This window comes from Haplochromis burtoni, unplaced genomic scaffold (genome assembly GCF_018398535.1).
Source record: "Haplochromis burtoni strain Fernald_Lab_line unplaced genomic scaffold, NCSU_Asbu1 Contig_360, whole genome shotgun sequence".
Taxonomy (NCBI): domain Eukaryota; kingdom Metazoa; phylum Chordata; class Actinopteri; order Cichliformes; family Cichlidae; genus Haplochromis; species Haplochromis burtoni.
This window is the reverse complement of record NW_024582721.1, coordinates 270,112-291,856: the sequence shown is the minus strand read 5'-3', so window position 1 is coordinate 291,856 and position 21,745 is coordinate 270,112. Positions and strand designations below refer to the sequence as shown.

The window sequence follows — 21,745 nt, the reverse complement described above, 5'->3', positions numbered from 1 at the left end:
TATGTTGAGTCATGGTATATATATACACAGCACACACCACACACACACACACACACACACACACACACACACACACACACACAATATCATATTTATATACAACACACACTTGGCACTAATATTATATAATAACGTATATATTATATACTATATATATATATAATACATATATATGATAATAATTATAATATATATATATATATATAGTAATATAATATATCAATATATACACACACACACACAACAACACAAATATATATATATATATATATATCTCCTTGAACATTACCTGATGCTGCTGAAGTGAAGCTGAGCAAATGTTTGGCATAATTGTCAGATTGGCATAATTTTAAAAAGTTTACATTTCTTCGGTAGTAAACCATAGAAATGAGGCTTTCTTGTCTGAGGTCATTTTTGAAAAAACAAACAAACAAACATATAAAGCATGAACCACATCAAGTAAGGTACATGTCACGATGCAACTCCGAACTAACGTTGTGCTTCCAAGTTGGTCTGATCTTCCAACAACACACACACACACACTCACACACACACTAGCGTCCCTCTAGTCTGTGTGAGATAATGAGCGCCTTTTGTGTCGTCTCGCTGATGCATGTGGGGCGAGACGATGTGGCCTCACAGTCATATTGACTCTAGACTTCACCGCTGTCAAGCATTACCTCTTAACCACTACTACCCAGTACTTGCTGCTCCTCATCCATCCTTACACTATCACCTTTTCAACCCATCTGGGTTTGATAAGACACTGAGACCACTGACATTGCTGGGCATTTAGGCTACAATAAAAGCCATGAAACATTGCACCTTGAAATGTAAAGCACTTTGGGGTCCATAGGGACTAATTATTAGTCCTTTATTTATCCAGGTAAAAAATCTCATTGAGATTAAAAATCTCATTTTCAAGAGAGACCTGGCATCATGGCAATAAAAGTCAAAATACACATACCACATAAGTATATAACATTTAAAACAAATACAATATCCCATACCAACATGTGTAAAATATACAATAACAGATCAAATTAAGAGTACATTAAAAACAATCACACTGAGTAAAAGAGTTATTCTCTCGTTCCTTTAAGACAGACTTAAACTCTCCCAAGGTAACCAATTCTAATAATTTCAGTTCCTTCTGCAGATTATTCCAGGAAGCAGGGGCAGCGTATTTAAAAGCCTTTTTCCCCAAAGTAAAGCGCTATACAAATACAGGCCATTTACCATTTGACAGATAACTTTATCTGTTTTCCCCCTGCCCCAAAGAGGGGAGGGGCACTCTTGATTTCTCACATTTTAGCGCTTATTTCAATTTTGGGTGGTAATTTATATTAAGTGACAGTGATAGTATATATTAAAGCATCGTAAACAGAATCAGAGCATGACATGAATATTGAATCCAATGTAATTTTCTTGGGCTTGCTTCATGATTGTGTTGTAAGAGGAGGTTTATCTATGCTAATAACAGGCTTATAATCTGCTTGTAATGCATCATGGGGACTTGTGGATGTCATTTCAGTGTTGTCTGAGCACAGTGGCTAATAATTGGTTTTCCAGGGGTTTGCTGTGAGACATTGTAGGGCTTTCGTCTAATGTTAATTTGGACTGCAGAGCTTTTTCTGTCAGCTTCTGTCCAGGATTGGTAGCCACTTCAGTGCTCTATCAAATTTATTATTTGAGTTGCTTTCTTTTCAATGCATGACCCTTTTAATCACAGTGAGAAAAAAGTGACTTAGTTCTCAGGCTTTAGGACCTAATTTTTTTCATCTAAACAAGGAAATAATTTTTCGTGCTCTTATCAGTATATCTAGTGAGAGCAGCCATTAGGTTTAGTGGTTGCATGGAGAGAGTGTTGTTAAGGTTGGGTGGGTGGGGGTGGGCCAGCTGCTGTGGCTGTTAAATGGACTCAGCAGTAGCACTCGTGCTATGGCACATTAAGGAACAAAAGAAGATGGAGGGAATAGATTTGTTGGTGGAAGTGGACCTGACATCAGTGAAAACGTTATCCAAGTGTGTTCTTGAAGGGGGAGGCATCAAGCAGCACTACTTGGGCTGAGAAGGTGACCCTTGTGGGCTTCTCAAAGGAATAACTGAAATATCCTCTTGATGTGATTCTCATTCATTTAACTTCAGCTCAATTTTACTACTGGCCGCACGAGCATTTCCAGGAACCTAAACCACATTATGTCGTTTAGTCAAGGCCATAAAATACACAGGTCAAAAAACTAAATGGCAGCACCAGGACACAAAATGGAATTGCACTTCAAACCAAGTCATGACATTCCACATTTCAGGTCAGAGAATGTAGATAAAGAAATGGTAAGAGCTCCATCACAGTGTGTGTGTGTGCGTGTGTGCGTGTGTGCGTGCACTGCGGGGGATTTGTAATCTCCAGTCAGCCTGTAGATTGCTCTGAGCTGGTCATATTGGATGCAGACGGTGCTTTACTGTATTTGCTGCTACAGCTGCTGTGCAGCATATCTGCACAAGTGTGAGTATTTGTACTGGGTGTGGTGAGGAGGAGGAGGAGGATGGTGCTTACAAGGACATCTGTCTCCAACTGTGAGACCCCCACCTCCCCCACGTCCTCTAAAGGCCTTCCATCACCAGGGAAGCAACACGCATACACACCAATATCCTGCGTGGGCCGTTTCATCATGGTTTAATGGCTGATAGGGATCGGAGGGGGTCCACTCGGGGTAATGACAGTGGCTGATAGAAGGTGGCTTCTGATGAGGGCCCCTGATGGGCCTGAGGGCCTAGACTGATATTGCCTTGAGGAACAAGCAGCACCTATAGGGAACAGATAAGATGTATGTATATGTGTTTTTGTGTGTGTGTGTCTAAGCAGGCCTGATAAAGGGATAAGAAGGATGTTGTACTTGAGCAAAGGCGCAAAAAACATCAGCATGGTTTGCATGTGTTTACACCAAAGCAGATTGCTTCATGTCAGGAAAGGATGTAAGCTGATGGATTGACACATGACCAGCTCAATCCCCCACAGCAGAGCTTGAACCTGAAGCTTTTTTTCAGTTCCCCCTCCTTCCACCGTATGAATATTTATTCTTTTGTGTGTGTGTGTGTGTGTGTGTGTGTGTTTCACTCCTTGGAACATTAATGACAGTGATAAAGGCATTTAATCAAAAGTGAGCCAGAGCTAACCCCCAGAGGTGTTTTTTATGTCCAATTAAATGCTTAAGTGGTGCACTGATATACAGAAGGGTCCTTATACTTTACCCACGTGGTAAATCACACTAGTCTCTTGGTCACAAATAAGTATTACTTCTGTACTTTGTTTTTTATGAAACAGATTAGCTCCTATGATGGCTTCATTTTCAGGATGAGTACTCTATAATTTTCAAATCAATCATTTTGTACACTACAAGCAGTTGTGGAAAGGCTGACAGTAATCAAACAGATATGGTAGCACGTAAGAGAGGGTGATGATGTGTAAATCTGTTTTCAAGAGATTCAAAGTGTGGATGCAAAAAGAAATCTCTTTAACTATTGTGGGTGATTATTTTCTCGTCTGGGCTTTTTGTTGATAAAATTCTTGTTAAAAATACCCAAACTGGTCTATTTGGGAACTTTGTTTGAGAGCAGTATGGTGAAAAGTTTAGGTTTTAGGGTTCTGAATGAATCCATAGAGACCATTGAGCATTGCTTAAAAGTATATGAATTAAGATGTTTAAAGCTCATTCTATTAAGAAATGAACACAAAATATCTGCTGACCACTCTGCTCTTTGACAAGTCTTAAAATGAGATAAAAAGAGCAACAAACCATGACATATTGTACCATTTTTCAAGTTTATTGTTTTGCAAAAATTAAAAGGCCAAAATGCAGAAACAGTGTGTGAAGTGTGTAGGAATTAAGAGAGAAAGAAGCTGCCAGATGCTTCTTATCAGATTATTAAATCATCAGCAAGTGTGACTACCTCTTGTTTCTTGACCATAATGCACAGTGCCATGTTTGACAAAAAAACAAACACAGCGTATCAGAATCAACAAAACAAGAATTAAGGTGCCTAATCAAAGTCCAGACATCAACCATATTGAAATGTTGTGGCGGAACCTTAAGAGGGATGTGCATAAAGGAATTTCTGCAAATCTCAAGGAACTAAAGTAACTTTATAAAGAAATCCTTTCACAAAGATGGAAGAGACTAAGAGTTGTATAGAACATAATTACTTGGAGTGCTGATGCTGAGTGGTGGTTTTACAAGCTATTAAATATGGGATCACACAGTGTTTTTGGTGTTTTGGCTTCATTTTTGATAAATAAATCATGCAGTTAAATATTATGTAACAATGTAACAAGTCGTGTTGTTGTTAATCTAATGTTTGCACTTTAAGGACTAGTAAAGCGCTATACAAATACAGGCCATTTACCATTTAATAATTTGAAATTTGGCAAGGTTCAAGAAGGACGGAATGTGTTTTTGTAATTATTTTTTGACATATAAAACCTTCAAACTGAGAGTCTTTTTGACCATACATGGATCACACAATAATTCCTAAAACTGTACAAGATCAACAGGACCCTAAGAGTCCTTAGCAAGTGTTCAATGGGATGTGAAGAACAATACTAGGCCAACTGCAAACCAATTGCTTGAGTCAACATCAAGTATGGGAATTATCAAGGAGATGCTCTGTCCAGAACAGACAGAACTGAGGAGATTGCACTACCAGAAAGCAACATTGCAGACACTGAGGATGGTCTACAAGTACCTTGAAACCACACAAAAATAGGAACCGGGAAGAGGCCACTAGGAAAGCTGCAAACACCAAATACCTGCAGAGAATAAGGCAAGTCCTGAGGAGTCAGCTGAATGGGAAGAACAACATATTTCATTTCCTTCAAGATCTTTCTTTCATTCAGAACTTACGCCTTGGCGGTCGCCAGGTACCCTGCTGGGATAATAAGCTGGACAAATATATATCTAAAATAAAATTGAAATGTAAAATTGTTATCAAATATGAAATGATCAGTAATGCTTGGTTTAAATACCACAATGAATGAAATAGCTGACAAATAAAGAAACTTCATGGATTGATCTTATGAATCCCATTTTGCCACAACATTGTCCACAACTGTTTGAATTTGGACAAATGTGTGTTGTCATAGTTGTATGTATTTGAATGGGGGAAGCTTTTCACTGTCCATTTGCAGGATTTTCACTTTAATCTTGTGTCTCGTATCTCCTTATTTTCTATGTCTGTGCTTTGATTAAAGTGCAGCATTCAAGCCCAGTGGTGGGGATTACTCTGGCTTTGTTGAAGGGGTTTAAAGAAAGGGTCAAAGTGCACCCTCTTAATTTGGGCCCCCAAGGGCCTCTAGGTAAGTGCCGGTGCCTAATTAACATCTAGAGACCCTTTTTTTGCTCAGGTTTGGTGCTTGTGGAGGGGTAGAATGGGAAGGATCAGGGGCCCCTGGAGCCATGATTTCACTGTGGTGTGTGACAGGTCATCGCTGCAGTTCTTTAACCCCACAGCATGGTAATTCAGACCTGCGGTCCAATCAGCTGTCCTATTTCATTTCTCACTTTGCGTGACAAGATGGGATCCTGAGCAATTTAGTCAGGTTTTTGTAATCTGCTATGAATAGTGGTAAGAGAAATGTTGGCAGCAGGCATAGATAAGGTCAGGGGTGTAGTTTGGCATATCAAACAAGGATTGGAGTGACCAGTGGGATTCAGCAAGCCCCAAATACTCTGTGGCAAAGTAATTGGCCATCAGGATATGGGGCAGAATGCAGTCATAAGCTGTCGTTTTAGCCCCGAAAGAGGCACAGATAAAGACAACGGTAACATAGTAGTTCAAATGAACTGAGTAGACATGTATTTTATCAAGGCAAACATAAGCACCAGCTGTGTTAGCTAATGAGAAAATGAAAAATATCCTATTCTCTGCTGAAACACCAATATACCTGTTTCCCATGACCTTGATTACAAACAGAGCTGACTGAGTTATCCCCACTCTCACATTCAAAGAGGACACAACGCTATCTTGACAGGAAGAAGAATGAGTCTTTGTGGTGTACAGGCTGATACTGAGATACCACACAAAGCCAGGTGATTCAGATAAAGAAATGCTCTCATATGAATGGATAGATGGATGGGCCGATAGATATATGGATGGTGATGATAACCATAATATCCTGGGGGCTTTCTTGGCCTGTGGGCGTTGACATGAGGGGGGATGTGTCATTAATCAGATGAGCCAGTGACCCTCCCCTGTTGGCCTGTGACATTACAGCGACATTGCTGCTGTTTCACTCCAAAGGTCCATCACATATTCTTGTGTGCATAGATACTCATGTCTTATAAATATATTTAAGCATCTTCGCTCAGTCCTGAAATCTGATACCTTACAGTAAGCTATTAGCTTACAGTACTGTGCTGACAATTTAGGATAGTTTACTTTGATTAAATCTAAACATTTAGTTTTTAATTTAGTGTCAGTAAAGATGTCATTTGACCATTAAGCCCACCACCTGTTTCATAAATGTAGAGATTATCTCGTATTTATTGGAGTGCTTTTTCATAAATTCTGCACTGGTGCTGAGTTTAAAATTAAACACTAGGGATTACACCAGCCACCACAACTATGTGTTCCTGATGATCTGATCTGATTGATGGTCTGATATCTTTGAGCATAAGAGTAACACATGTTCAACACCGATTTTTGTAGTTTCCACCACAGCAGGTGGGTATTACAAACTACAGCCAGTCTGTGTCTGGCATTATGGCGCAACTGGTAATTAATAGAAAATGGCCTTTTTAAATAGGAAGCAGCAGGAAACACATTCTTTTCTATATTCAGTAGCTGTCTTTAGCATGTAGTGGCACAAGCCATGTGATGTACACTTGGGAGACCAGTAGAAATGTACTGGTACTAATGCAGTAAAACAGTGGTCCCCAACCTCTTTTGCAACACAGACTGGTTTATGTCCGACAATATTTTCACGGTCTGGCCTTTAAGGGCTCGTGGATAAATACAACAAAATAAAACCAGTACCAGTAGAAAAGAAAGGAGATTCATTCATAATACACGGGAAAAGACCCAGAGAAACAATAAAAATAAACAATAATGATAAAAACCAATAAAAATCCTGAAAACCATAAGTTTCACACCTGCGCCTGGTACCAAACGACTCACAGACCAGTACCGGTCTGTGGCCCGGGGGTTGGGGACCGCTGCAGTAAAAAGAGCACTCACACAATAATGCAACTTCTTTCTCTGGTCTAAAATCTCCAACTTATTTATACCTCAAATTTGGGGGAAAAATGTAAAATGTGTTTCGTCTGTTTGAAATCACAAGATGAGAAATTAATTGCATTTAATTTGTTGTACATGTTATGCAACAGCAAGACAACCCTTTGAAATTTTCCCCGACGTCACAAACATATCTGTCAGTTTTGTGCGCAGGGCATTTTAAAGAAGTTTTGTGCTTTCATGGGGAGGTGATATACTCGACAGCTTTTCTGAGTAGTCTGTGAAGAACTGCCAGTGTAAATTAGGATGCCAGTTTTTGACATGACTTGCACTTTTAAGATGAAGTAACAGCTTTCTCTCTGTTTGACAGCCATAAGAGCCATGCAGATCTTTGAACACTCAGGAGAGACATGATTGGAATGTTATTATATTGATATGACTCACTGATATCAGCGAGACCCCCATAATGTATAAAAATCAGACATACCATCCTCTTACATTAATTAATCATCTATCAGCTCCTTGATGTTCAAATCTCTTGTCTCCTCATGCCTTCAAAGAAAACGATGTGGAATATTTTAGGGCAGAACTGTAAAACCACTCAAAATTGTACTTTGAAAGAGTTGCCGAATGACTTTGGAAGTTTCTTAATAAATACTTAAGAAAATATGGCTTGATTTACTTTTCAGATCAGTTAGAGAGGCTTTTTGGAGGGTGTCTGGAGCAGATAAGAATGACACAGAAGTCTTTTCGTTGCTTGCAAATCCCTAGAGTGGCTTAGGCCAGACTTACAGCCTGCAGGCCGGCATTGGTGTTGGCCTGTTCCTCGTGGACCATTGTTGTCAGTACATCATCCCAGACAACAAAACCATCTTCCACATCTGTAATCTGAGAGGTCACAAAGCTCTAGAGACTGAACTGAGAAAAAAATAGCCCGATGCCTTCAGGTAAAAGCCACAAGATGTTGACTACAGAGGGATGAATTTGAAAGGAGGCACTGTGACCCGAAGAAAAATCTCTCATGTTTTATGAATAGACTCCAGCAAGGCATAAGAAAGGGAGTTATTTCTGAATTCAAAGTGACTTCCTGCAGTCGATGTAGTTGATTTATTTGATGTGTTTGTTTGAATGCTCATGTTTTTCTTGTGTGTATTTATGCATATATATTTGCCAAGGGAATGTGTGTGTTCATCTCAGAATGAGCTATTTACCAACTCGTGCGCACCACCTACAAGAGCCTTTTTTATTGATGTACTATGATGAAGCATGAATGACATCCAGTCAATGGAGACCTCAGGGACACAGTATCAATATTATCAACAGCAGTGCCTTACTATGTTTCCTATTATTCAACTCAGTGAAAGACGACTCTAAGTTTTTCTTTTCACCTTTTTTGTTGATTTTAAAGGCTAAATATCGTTGTTACCACATATGACAATTATAAACCCATTTAAACAGCAAAAAGTTTACACTCATTCTAAGCCAGCTACAGAGAGCAGGATATTTGGCTTCTGCAAGCCAAGTATCTATTGGTTAAAGACTGAAGCCCAAGTTGTTCTCCAATGCATTCACTGGAGTGTGAGTGTTATACAGAAAGCACTGGTGACCAGTGTTGTGCGAATAGGTGAATTAAATGTTTTGCATAAAGCGCATTGTGTGCTCAAGTAGAGTAGAAAAGCACTGTATGACAGTCCATTTACTATCTGCCTTCGCATCTTCACCTTTTTTTCCCAGTTCTGAGAGATGATTTCCGTCAGACGCCCAGTGATGTGGTGGTGGCAGCAGGGGAGCCGGCTGTCATGGAGTGTATCCCTCCCAGGGGCCATCCGGAGCCCACCATTTCTTGGAAGAGAAACAACATCCGGGTCAATGATCGAGATGAAAGAATTACTGTAAGTTAAAAATAACCTAAACAAGTCTGGTTTAAGGTTCAATTGCATTTTACTTCTGGTGGAAGTTGTTACCAACTTGTCAGCTTTTTATACTTTTTTAAAATAAAATTTCAGGTAATTTTCACTCATTCATTTGTATTACTATTAACAGAAGACACTGAGCTGATAGATGTTAAAAGGCACATTTAGAATATATTTAAACCCAGACTTCCACACACATTACCCACTATGACCAAATGATGAATTGCGGCTTATTGAAGTTAGTTACCACAAACAGAGCAGTGAGTGATGCTTGTGTGACGACTGGCTTGGAGCGAGAGCCCTTGTCAAGTAATTTTAAGAACTAGCCAGAGAGCCATCTGTCATAACACACACTGAAAATGACAAAGTGGCTTCTCTCTCTCTTCACTAACATGCCTCAATATCCTGTTTCCAACATCTTTCCATGTCTTCTCTCTGTCCCCTCCTCCACCGTCGTGTTTCCTTTCGTCCTTGTCCACTTATCCACTCATCTGTTCCTTTCTGTTTCATCTTTCTGCTCTTCATTCTGTCTTTAATTTACGGTGCCCCTCGATTTCAGATCCGTGGAGGAAAGTTGATGATTTCAAACACCAGGAAAAGTGATGCTGGCATGTATGTGTGCGTTGGAACCAACATGGTTGGAGAAAAAGACAGTGATCCTGCTGAACTAGTGGTATTTGGTGAGTTGTTTTTACTGTGATTGCACTGTAATTAATCAAAGGACACTCAGCTAGCAAATATCGTCTGGGAAACTAAACATGAAGTCATACAGTCAACCTTATTAGTATCAAATATCCTTTTGGGAGCGTGCTTGATTGTTGTAGTGCTCACACAAACGTAATGGCAAAAGATAGATTGTTAACAGAATAAATTGGAGCTAATTTGCTTCCAGCTGTTAGCCAATTGGCTCATATATTAAGCCAAATTATCAATATAATTCCTCTGATCCTTTTAGAAATAATTCTTTGAGTTAAGTTGCTTCAACTGTGTTAAAATGTTCACTATAAGATTCCAAAAAACAGTGAAAGTATCTTGTATTTTGGGCCTGTCTGTATTTTTCTGGGGTTGGACATTCTTTCCTTGGCTGATATTGGAGGATTAGATTCATCTTTCCCACCCAGCTGCTCTTTGCTTTGCTCTCTTGACTTTTCTCCTCCTGTCTCTGATTCTCTGCTGTGCTCTCAGTGGAGCAGTACCACAGGCATCAAAGTGTGTATCGATCCCAGGAAACGGATGGAGAATTGATATTTTCTTTTCAGTCCCTTGGATCTCCTGTTCACCACCACCCACACTGCCACAAAATTTAGCTCCTTCTGCACATTGTAGTGCAGCAGTAAACTCAAACCCTGACATGTAATGCATAATCTATAAATTTATGGTTCCTTAAAATGTATGGCTTGGCGCTTTCCCTAATGTTTATTATTACTGCCATCTGCAAAATTGAAAGATAATAGCCAGTGCACATCTGCACTGTTTTTTCTGCCCATCCATTTTCTGCTCCCGAATCACAGACTGAGCAAAGTTGTCAAGACATTTCTCACCACCGCGACTTTTTATACCTCCAGCTGTGGGGAATGCTTTCACACTGACTATGATCATGGAAATACCTGCAGCTCTGAGTCTATTTAGTCTTACTTGATTCTCCAACATGTTTCACTGTGGTGATTGGACTTTGGTATTTAAAAGCTTTTATTTGCTGGGTTTTGAATTTAACCTACTGCAGCAATCTACTTCCAATGCTAGACAGGCTCTGTCAATTTTGAGATACTGCTAACAACAGCTGGTAAATATTTATTACCAGCTTGTGTGTGATTTGGTGTGGGGTCATTTTGTTCCTCGTTTTGTCTTAATAAAAGTTTAATTGTGTTCAAATCAAGTATTAAGAGTCATGGTGAGAGTGTCCCATTTTGAAATTGTTTTTAGTGCAAGGTTTAACAATTCCAATCCCTCAGTGTTTTTTCCCCCACATCATTCTGAGTAAACTGCTATGGTGCAGCAAATGGACATCAAATTATTCTCTTTATACGGCCAGCCTATTCCATATGTGTCCACTCATCCATTACATGGGCAGTCCTATAAAGTGCTAACAAATGTGAAAAGTCAAGCTGTAATTAATAGGTATGAATTCTTATCCTCTTTCTGCACTCATATCTGTCTAATTTCAGAGAGGCCAGTGTTCACCAAACAGCCGGTGAACCAGGTGGTGTTGGCAGACGATACAGTGGACTTCTCCTGCGAGGTACACGGAGACCCGACTCCGACTGTCCGCTGGCGCAGAGAGGAGGGCGAGCTGCCTCGGGGCAGGTCCGACAACAGCAGCGCAGTGCCGTTGCTGCACACTCACAAATCACTGCACTGAAACTCAATCCCCACTGCCTCACTGTTACTTAGATACATCATTTGTTGCTCCAAATAGCACTTGTTACTATCATTTCACTAATAATATAACAGCTTCCAATTAGAGAGCAACTGTTTGTCCATCCGATTTTCTTATAGTTAGGTGTGAAGGAAAGTAATTCAGATGATTTTCTGTGAGTGGAGGAAGTCCAGCTGACTTGAATTTGCCCCAAAAATTACATGTATAAAAAAACATATTAAAGAAAAGAGAAAACACTATCATTCGCTTTTTTTGTATGTAACGACCGAGAAACGGAAACAAATCAAAGCTCCCGCTGAGCTCGTAATGATTGCTTTTTAAGTGCTGTGCTGCTTACAATACAAATAGAAAGTTATTACTAGAATCTAAATGTGTGAGTCCTGTGGCACAGCAGCTTGTGTTAGTAACGGATGGACAGCCATCCCTGTCGTAAGCTACTTATTTGTTAATCAGTAGAGTTTAGTACTACGAGACATGCTCAGAAAGGAGTATCATGTGGTGTTTGCACCATGACACCATCACTGTGTTACTGTGAGAGCCCTACTCTCTCACACCTGTCTGCATGATTGGATGAAACTTTAATGACCTGTCAGGGGAAATAAGGTAAAATGTTCCCTTGTCAACAGCACGACTCAGGCCTGTGTCCACAGAGCTGTGCAGTAAAAACAAAGCTGTATGTTTAAAAATCTGATTGGAACATTTAAACAGCCATATTTTTTTTTAAAAACATGAAAACTACCAAAATGTATTGTTCTAGTAGTGACAACGCTCACACATTTACTGAACCAGACAACGTCATATTCATTCAAACCATCTTTTGAAGATTTCAGAACATGAATGTAACACTTGCGTTGACTTTTTCAGATTTGAAATCCGCAGTGAGAATAGTCTGCGTCTGACCCAGGTGCGAGCTGAAGATGAGGGCACCTACACCTGCGTGTCAGAGAACAGCGTCGGCAAAGCGGAGGCGTCGGCTGCCCTGCAAGTACACGGTACAGATGTACACAGGCACACTTATATATAAGATGTTTTAGTTTTACTGCATTCGTAGTGATTCAAAGTGTAAAGGGCTATATTTAAACATTTCACATATTTATGTAAGATGTTTTTTGAAAATTAGAAACAATCAACAATTGCTCCAAAAGTGCACAGACTTATTGAAGAATCTTTCTAGAAATACGGTTTGAACAGCCATGATTGCACGAGTAAACTGTTTGCACAGATGGGCAGCTTTGCTATGATGCACCACAATCTGCCCACTTGTCACCTACAGGAATGCTGTCTCATTTCATTCTTGTTCTTTTCATTCTGGTTGTTTATGTCAGACGGCCAGGATTTTAAGAACATTGTTTCTACGTGGAGACACCGCCTATTAAAACGTCAGAAAAAGAGGCTGCTAGACATGAGTTGGTTATAACTCCCCCATATCATGCCATTGGTAATCCACTGTTAACTGAAGATTACAGAGAAATGAAGTGAAAAATGGATTTTAAGTTCCTTTCAAGCCTCAGCTCGTCATTCCTCTGGAGAGAGATCCGAGATCAAAAAGAACTGAAATTGCATGGGAATAAAGTCAGTCCCTTGAAGAGAGATGCTCAAATGAGAAAGCTGTCATTTGTGATGATAAAAGGGAATTTTTAGAGTTTTATTCTGTAACACTCGGTGCAGTGAGTGGGCCCTCTGGTACTCCTGAACACTCGCACACACCTTATGCTCGTATATGTATAAAAATTCAGCAGCGAACAGACAGACAGATACATTTAAAAAAAAATAACATGCAGAAATACACAACATGCACCTACCTGTGCATAATGCACTTTTGAAATGGTGATTTCATGTATTAAAGAAGAACAGCTATCCAAACGAACAGCTATGGCCCTGTGTGAAAAATGAAGTGCCCGCTAAACATCTCTCAAGGATTGTGCCACCCTTGGCTGTCAATGAGTCTTGCACTGACGAGGCGTTCTAGTCCACTATTCTTTGCAGAATTTTTTAAAGTCCTCCACATCGAGTATGAACAGCCAGTTTAAGGTCATGCCAAAGCTTTTAAGGCCAAAAAATGAAGGTGTATTTTGTGTCTTTCTGAGCCATTTAGAGGCTGGTGGTGTCTATCAGGGATCTTTGGGGCATGAAGAGATGGCCAGACATTTTCCTTCAGGGTTTTCTGGTAAAGAGCAGAATTTATGGCTGGCTAGCTTCTGAAGCAGCAAAGCAGCCCCAGACCATAACACTGCTGCCACTGTGTTTGACTGTTGGCACGATCAGAATATCTTTTGGCAAACTTGAAATTGGCCTTTGTGTTCGTTTTAGTCAGCTGTCTACTGCGTCTGCGACCCAGTGTTTTGTGTATTTTAGTTTTTAGTCTTTGATCATTGTATTTTCTGTGTTTCCTGATTTATTTTGAGAGAGTCTGGTGTGTCTTTGTCATTGTATTTAGGTTCACTTCCCCTGTGACATCATTAGGTTCATTTGTGTCATGTGTTTCCTCATGTGTTTCCACTCCCCCTGATCATCCCTTGTGTGTATTTAGTCTGCATGTTTCTGTTCACTCACTGTCAGGTTGTCTGTTATGCCACACCACACCATAGTTATCACAGTTTTCATAGATTCATAGTTTTTATCGCTAGTTTCTTAGTTTAGTTATTGTACCTTTTTCGCCTTAGTTTTCATGTTCTTGTGCTTCTGCCATCAGCACAAAATCGTTCAAGTTGAGTGCAGTGTTTGCTCTTGGATCTGTCAAACAAACACATCGGCGTACCTCGCCGTGACATCAGCAGCGGTTTTCACCACAGGACTCTCCCATGGGTGGCACCTTAACTGAGGCAAGCAAGGCCTGCGATTCATTAGATGTTTTTCTGGGTTCCTTGGAGCCATTTTGGTAGGCCAGTCACTTTTGGGAAAGTTGTTCCAGATTTCCTCCGTTTATGGATAATGGCTTTCACCATGATTCACTGGAGTCTTAAAGACTCCAGTGAATCATCACTTTGCAACCCTTTACTAACTGGTTTCTCATCTGTTCTTGAGTGTCTTTATATCATGGCATGACATGTTGGTTTTTGAGATACCCTACTAAGTCCTGATGTACTGAATAGAGGACATCCTGGGCTTTCCAATGATATCTCATGTGTTTGGGTGGCTTCCTTTGGCTCCAAAGAAGGAAGGAAATACCAAAAAAAGTTCAATGGGAAGATTGTTTTTTCCTCGGTTCTCAGGAGGATAGAATCAAATATGTTTGGATAACTTTTTTTCCGTCAATAGATGAAATCATCATTTAAAATCCTAATTTTGTATTTACTCACATTATCTTTGTTTGATCTGAATCACTGTCATAAGTGTTGCAAATGTGCAAAAGAGCAAAGAGAAGGCAAATTTTGCAGCACTGTAGCTGCAGTGGGGATCATAGGAATGCAACACAAACACATACAAAGGAAAATATATATTCTATTAAACCACAGCTAGTTACACGGTTAAGTAGGTATGGTGTTCCAAAATTTCAAATGTTTGAACTAGTTTCACCATCCATTGTCATCTCATCATGTTATTCAACTTTCTTTCTCTCTTTTCTTTCTTCCACCCATTTCTGCATCACTCCATCACAGTCGGCCCATCCTGTAAGTATTCCATTTCATCCCATCTGTGTATGGTTTTGTGTGTCTGTTTGTGTGTCTGTTTATGAGAGTTAATACAGTCCTACAGGTATAAGCTGTTTGCTACATTAGAGACCCAAACCTCTACCCTCTAGCACAGGTGCTTTTTCTGCCAATTAGGACAGCCAAGTATTAAAGCTAAAAACAAAAAACAAAAAAATTAAAGGGTTAGAAGGGTTTTGACCTTTCGTTACACTTATAGATAGAGCTTCAGTTACTAGAAAAAAAAACCCCCACTGTAAAACGTGGAGTCTCTGATTTAGAGCACAAACACTCACCTTTTGAAAAATAAATGGTTATTGCTGATTAATCCACACAACAACAAAAAAAAGAGTTATAAGGCAAAGCAGCCCCAGACCATCACACTTCGCCGCCGTATTGGACTGTTTGTGTGACAGCCTTTTTATGAAATGCTGTGCTGTTTTTACATCTGATGTAACGAAATTCAATTCTCATCAGTCCAAAGAGTATTTTTCCAGTAGTCGTGGGGATCATCAAGACGTTTTTGGCGTACATGAATTGGGTTATTGTGTTCTTTTTCGTGAGCTGTGGTTTCACCTTTGAACTCTGCCACAAATGCACTGATGATTACTTACCAAAGTAAAAATGCCAGCGTTTGGCTTGAACTAGGCAAATGGGGTTTAATGCGTACTCCCATCTCTAAATGTGCCTAATGTTGGGGAATAGAGAAAAAGGGATGAAGAATGAAAAAACCCCTAAAAAAGTGTTCAGTGGAAGAAACATTGAACCACAAAATGTTATGAATTATGAGGTTCTCTACATACCTATTATTTTTATGCAATTCCATTTTTGTCCCATTCACTGTGTAAGGACTGCCTGCGTGGCTGCTTCCATAGCTTATTCTTGGCCTATTTAAAACTTTACCAGCCTTCCAATTTATGTATTGATATTGGACAAATGGGATACAATTCTAGGCACAAACTTCACACTGAATATAAGCACAAATGAGATATATTACAGCTATAATAAATTATGCCCTGGAAATAATCACCTCCTCAATCATCATTTCAGAATGGAAACAGTCTCAGAAATGAAGTCTGTGTACTTAAGTGGGCGTGTGATGTTTCGTAAAAAGGTGAAGCAGCAGCGGCAACAGCACTGGAGTGTGTTTACTCTAGCAGATGCAGAGCTGCATCACCACGGGACTCTGACAGCTGCATGTCACATCTACGCCCCTAGGGAGCGAGGGGTGTGTGTATGATTGTGTTGATACAAGTGCGGATATCTTCAGCGTGTTGCTGAAAATCACATGTCAAGCATGGGTGGGGTGGCGCAGGGGAGGTGAGATGTTTTCGTTGTAAGCACTTTGTTTAGCTTTGCTACGTGAGTGACAGCAGTGGAACACAGTGTGAGTGGGAGCGCAGTGTGTGGGGAACAGCTCAGGCTGACGCTGGTTTGCTTCATCTTGTTTATGAGGATATTCCACTGATGATTTTTACTACCTCCACTGAAAAAAGGCTTTTTCCTGCATTAAAATCACACTTGCTACCTGCTCATTCACCACACTGATCTCCACACCCTTTCACCAACTTGCTGTTTCGATACTTTCAATACTGTCTGGCCGGGGGGCGGGGCTGTTGTTTCTAAACATTAGAAAGCTGCATGAAAGACACTGACCATTTTCAAATCTTTCTAATTCAGTGCTGACTGAATGAAGTTCGACAGTTTCCATCACTGATGAATAGATAGAACCACTTTATCCACAGTGTAGATGATCTTCATTTCCTTATTTTTTTGACCCTTTGTTGATGGTACGCTTTTCTGTGAAGCACTTTGGGATTTTTGACTTGAAAGGTGCTATACAAATAACATTTTACTTACTTACTTACTCCTTGTTGTGCTGCAGGCTGGGAAGTGAACAAGAACTACCATCACCTGCTTCTGTCCCATACAGTGGAATTGGAGAGTCACCCAAATCTATTGTTTGTCACACAGTACTTGAAATCTGAAATCTTAGCAGTGCAACCAACACCACAAGTAGATTCAAGTTGTGTGGAAAATCCTTGCTGATTGTAGAGTTATTTTATCAGGGATGGCAGAAGGGCTAATTCATGAAATTCAAGGAATTGACTAAACCTTTTGGAAATTTTTCATTAATATTTTTACTCTGGTCGCGGCAGATGGCCCCGCCCCTCCCTGAGCCTGGTTCTACCGGAGGTTTCTTCCTGTTAAAAGGGAGTTTTTCCTTCCCACTGTCACCAAAGTGCTTGCTTACAGGGGGTCATGTGATTGTTGAGTTTTTCTCTGTATGTATTGTTGTAGGGTCTACCTTACAATATAAAGTGCTTTGAGGTGACTGTTGCTGTGATTTGGAGCTGTACAAGTAAAACTGAATTGAATAAAAAGCTACAAATCCGAGCACGTTTGACTATTGGAGGAGCTCTGTGGGTTTGGAGGACATATGCTGATCACTTGCAGGAAACCTTTATAATGTTCGCTCCATCCAATCACATGCCCTTTATCTTATGGCATCATCTTATTGTTTTAGGAAGATTTGGCAAACTTATATAAATTTGCTAAATTTTCTAGACCTCCAGGGTTCCCATGTCAACGTTAATTAAACTCAACTTAAAGAATGAAGTTAAAACAAGTCAAATACCTCAAAATTAAACATTATTTCTGATCTGTAAGAGACCATTTACAACCATCCACAAACATTCAATGACACCAAGCAATTTACATGTAGACTAGACTTTCCTCCTTGAGTGTTGCATTTCTTTTCATAAAAGCTGTGGAAAGCTAAGCTACAGCCTGATGTCTATTTTTACTTCCCTCTTGGCATATTAGCTTTGTTATCTGTTCTACAGTTCTGGCAGTATACGCAGCATACAAAAGAAGTCTGCAAGATCCTTTGAGTTCCTATCTTAAGTGTTGCATTCTGTATTTAGAAATTTCCCAATGTACCTCCCAGACACCGACAGCAACAGTTAGCAGTATGCGGTGCTTAATGTGTGCTGGCTCTGTGTTTCATAAAATTAGTAAATGAACATACCGTGGTATTTTAGAAGTCGAGTCAGTTTAAGGCACAGCAAAAATTAACTTACCAAAAAAAACAACCTGCATCTCTGAAAGTTAAATTATTATAAGAGTGACATGCAGGCATTGTTCCCTCTTGTTTTTCATCTATATTTCAGCTGCTCTGTTACAATCCATACTCCCATTTCAATCCCATTTGAGGATGCTAATGTATCTCCCTGCCCTAAATCTAAGGCTCAGTGTCATGCCGGGTGCACCCATTATTGCTAATTATTTATTACAGCTTCAGGCAATGTGCCGGCTTGCCTCCTCAAATCAAACACTGTTATTCTCTAGACACGGCTGTGTAGTGGGCCAAAAACAGCATTTTAATAGCTCAAATATTCCTAGTTGTCAGTGTATTTGGGTCAAAGTTACGGCGTTGTGTCAGGTGTGAGGAGAAAACGTTCAGGTGTTGACATGTTTTTGTTAAATACCCTGCTGAGAAGTGCACAAGCATATTTTTCTATGTATTTTCATTACGTGTATGTGCACAAGCATGGATATGAATTACATAAGAAGTGAGCATTACGCAGTGTTTCTTTAATATTTCAGGCCTTGCATCAGCTGCGACAGGAGGCCTGTCCTTGAGGTAACTGGAGAGTGGAGGCAGATGGTCCCATGTCACTTGCTGACAAAAACCAGGGGCGTATGTTTGGGCATTAACCTTTAGGGTTCGCAAAGGGCTGGAAGTTTGATCCCAGGACATGACCCTGACTAGCTCAGCCAAGACCCCCCGTTAGCTGTAATTTATCCCGCAGTTGACACACGGATGTCCTCCTGCTGTGCGGAGGGGCCCGTGGTGGAAGCAGTTTTAAAAGTGCATAAGTTGTATACAAGGCATGAAATTAAGCTTGCACATGCACATCTGAGGCAAGTGATTAGGGGGAGCAGGCGGGTCAGTGGGAGAGATTGGGAATGTTTCAGCTCTTCACACTCTGCTACTATTTATTTTTGTTTCTGCTGCTTTCTCCTCATCTGAGATAGTTAATGTCTGGAAACATTTCTCAAAGTATATGTTGGGCTGTGTTTGAACACAGGAGCTGACTTAAAAAAGCAACGTTTGTGAGTCCCAGCAATGTAACCAAACAAAGCTTTTTCCTCCCCCAGAACATCAGTCAGTGGAAGAAAATTTGAGGAAAAGATGTTATTTTATGTTTACTTCAGTATTCTAAGGAGGATATATGTAGTGGATTAGGAGTTTCTTTATTCTGGATTTTTTCCTTTCATGGAGAAACAGTAGAAGGACATTAGTTATTTATTCTGTCTTTCACTGTGACTGTTAAGTGTTTTTTACTGTTACTTTCTTTTCCGTTCCATAGGCTCTCCTCCTCCCCATCTTTCTCCTTCTTTGTGTTTCTCTCAAAGCTAATAGAGAGTCAGAATTAAAGTGAAGCAGGAGATCAGGTGGGAAGATGAGAAATCAATTAGGCCCGGTGCAACATTATGCATTCACACCCCCCTCTGTGGAGGAAGGACTGTCATTTTGCTACAGAATCAATAGAAATCAAAGATGCGTGTGTCTTTGTGGATGAACGCGTGCACACACAGTGGCATGGTGCAGCAATGAGAAAGCGAGACAGCTTACCATTTATTTGCAGTCCCTTATCCCCCTTGCCCTCCATCTGTGTTCAAAGATGTCTGATGCTCAGAATCAGAATGGTGACCCACAAACCTGGATTCAGGCTCCTGTGGGGTCTGGGCTGACCTTTTTGATGGGCTGTTTGCTGTAGTGTGGGATAAACAGTCAAGCCATCTAGATTAGGCAATAACCATCAATTTATCAAACACAAAAAGCCAAACAAATCAAGGACTGTTATGGCTCGCTCGTTGTAGACACAGCTAGGTACTCGACTGAAAACCTGCAGATTCTCTCATTAAAGTCACATTCTGTTTTCCTTTTTGTATCTGATAAATGTAGTAGATATATTGAAATGGAGAATGAGAGTGGGTGGATAGTTTTCATTTATTGTCTGTTATAAGTGCCGATATTGATATATCAGGAAATGACTAATATTGGCCAATATATCAGCCCTGCAGATGAAGACAGAATGTCATTAAATCGATAAATATATGGGCTTTCACATAAAAATGTATAAAAACAAGACAAATGTTCTCTTTTTCAATTGTTCAGATTAGCATGTGTGGCTAACATGTCTGGTTGAATGAATTTACAACGTTTAAGCAGTGGTTTTGCTAATAGCCACCTTCATTTTTCATGTATATTTTTAATATAACGGTCAAACATTTTTATTAGAGCTCTGATTTGATTTATTATGTATATTTAATAAGTTTTTTAAAATCCGTTTTATTAGTCCTGTTTTTCTGAGTCCAGAAAACATGTGGTCACCACAGGACAGTCACACTACAGGCATGATTTTATAGAATATCATCCACTATTGGAGATTAAACAACAGAAAGTATTTAAAATGGGCTTAGCCCTAAACATCTGCAGCAGTAATATTAATTCATATAACAGTGGTGGGGAACTACCACATGTCAGCTTATAGTAACTATATAGTAAAATAGTAAATATTTATTTAACTCCAGAAGTAATAATATTTTATAATTCTTTAATAATAATAATAAAAATAATACATTTTATTTATATGTGCCTTTAAAGACCCTCGAGGTACAATAAAATAAAAACACAAGGTAAACAAAAAATGAAAACAAGTATGAAAGTATAAAAGCTAAATAAGGTAAAACAGAGTAAGGTGGAGTCATGATGAAGGGTATGCAATTCTAAATAGATGGGTTTTAAGACACAGTTCAAAAGTAGAGAGAGAGTTTGTAGTCCGGAGATCTGGTGGGAGTGCATCCAAAGCCTCGGGGCAGAACAACTAAAGGCTCTGAGTCTTATGGTAGTCAGGCGAGCAGGTGGAGCAGACAAAAGGGAAGCTGGAGAAGAGCGGAGGGTACGAGGGGGTGAGTACATATGGAGAACATCAGATAAATATGGAGGAGCGAGGTTATGAAGCGCTTTGAAAGTAAGAAAAAGGATCTTGAAATTGACACGGAGGTGAATTAGAAGCCAATGGTGTTATATGTTCAGTAGATCTCATTCTGGATATAATACGAGCAGCTGTATTTTGAACTAACTGCAGTTTATGGAGAGATTTACGAGGTAAACCATAGAGAAGAGAGTTAATCTAAACGAGATGTGATAAGAGCATTGACAAGTATGGCGGTACTGTTAGCATATATAAAGGAATTAAAAGAGGCAGCACAAAAAGGGCACGTTTCAATCTGGCTAAATTTGTCACCTAATGCCACTGAATAGTCCAAGAAAAATACGACATTTTATTCTGTGTTACTATGCATTGCATTTAATCGCCTGTCAATTAAATAAAGTCCTAACCACTAAGGCAGTGCGTATGGTATTCTTATAACATTGAGTTGATGCTCAACACATGCATAAAGTTATGAAGTTATGATTTGTTTAATCACACAGAGCAGGGCTGCCCTACCAGTTAACCGTGTTTGCCAGATGATGTTAGCTACAGTAGCTATGTTTAGCTGATGCATCAAAGGTTTAGTTA

General features: G+C 39.7%; 1 protein-coding gene across 5 annotated transcripts in view; it reads left to right on the top strand.

Moving 5' to 3' along the window:
- The window catches only part of robo3 (roundabout, axon guidance receptor, homolog 3 (Drosophila)), a 177,456-nt gene that overhangs the window by 119,851 nt on the left and 35,860 nt on the right, over nucleotides 1-21,745 (top strand). For 3 of the 5 annotated variants that reach the window (XM_005943356.3, XM_005943357.3, XM_005943359.3), the window contains exons 3-7: nucleotides 8,965-9,122; nucleotides 9,703-9,823; nucleotides 11,309-11,447; nucleotides 12,385-12,512; nucleotides 15,120-15,131. In XM_005943356.3, coding sequence (XP_005943418.1) covers nucleotides 8,965-9,122; nucleotides 9,703-9,823; nucleotides 11,309-11,447; nucleotides 12,385-12,512; nucleotides 15,120-15,131 — 558 coding nt within the window. The remainder of the gene's footprint in view (nucleotides 1-8,964; nucleotides 9,123-9,702; nucleotides 9,824-11,308; nucleotides 11,448-12,384; nucleotides 12,513-15,119; nucleotides 15,132-21,745) is intronic. The other 2 variants (XM_014340418.2, XM_005943358.3) reach the window with 1 other exon arrangement.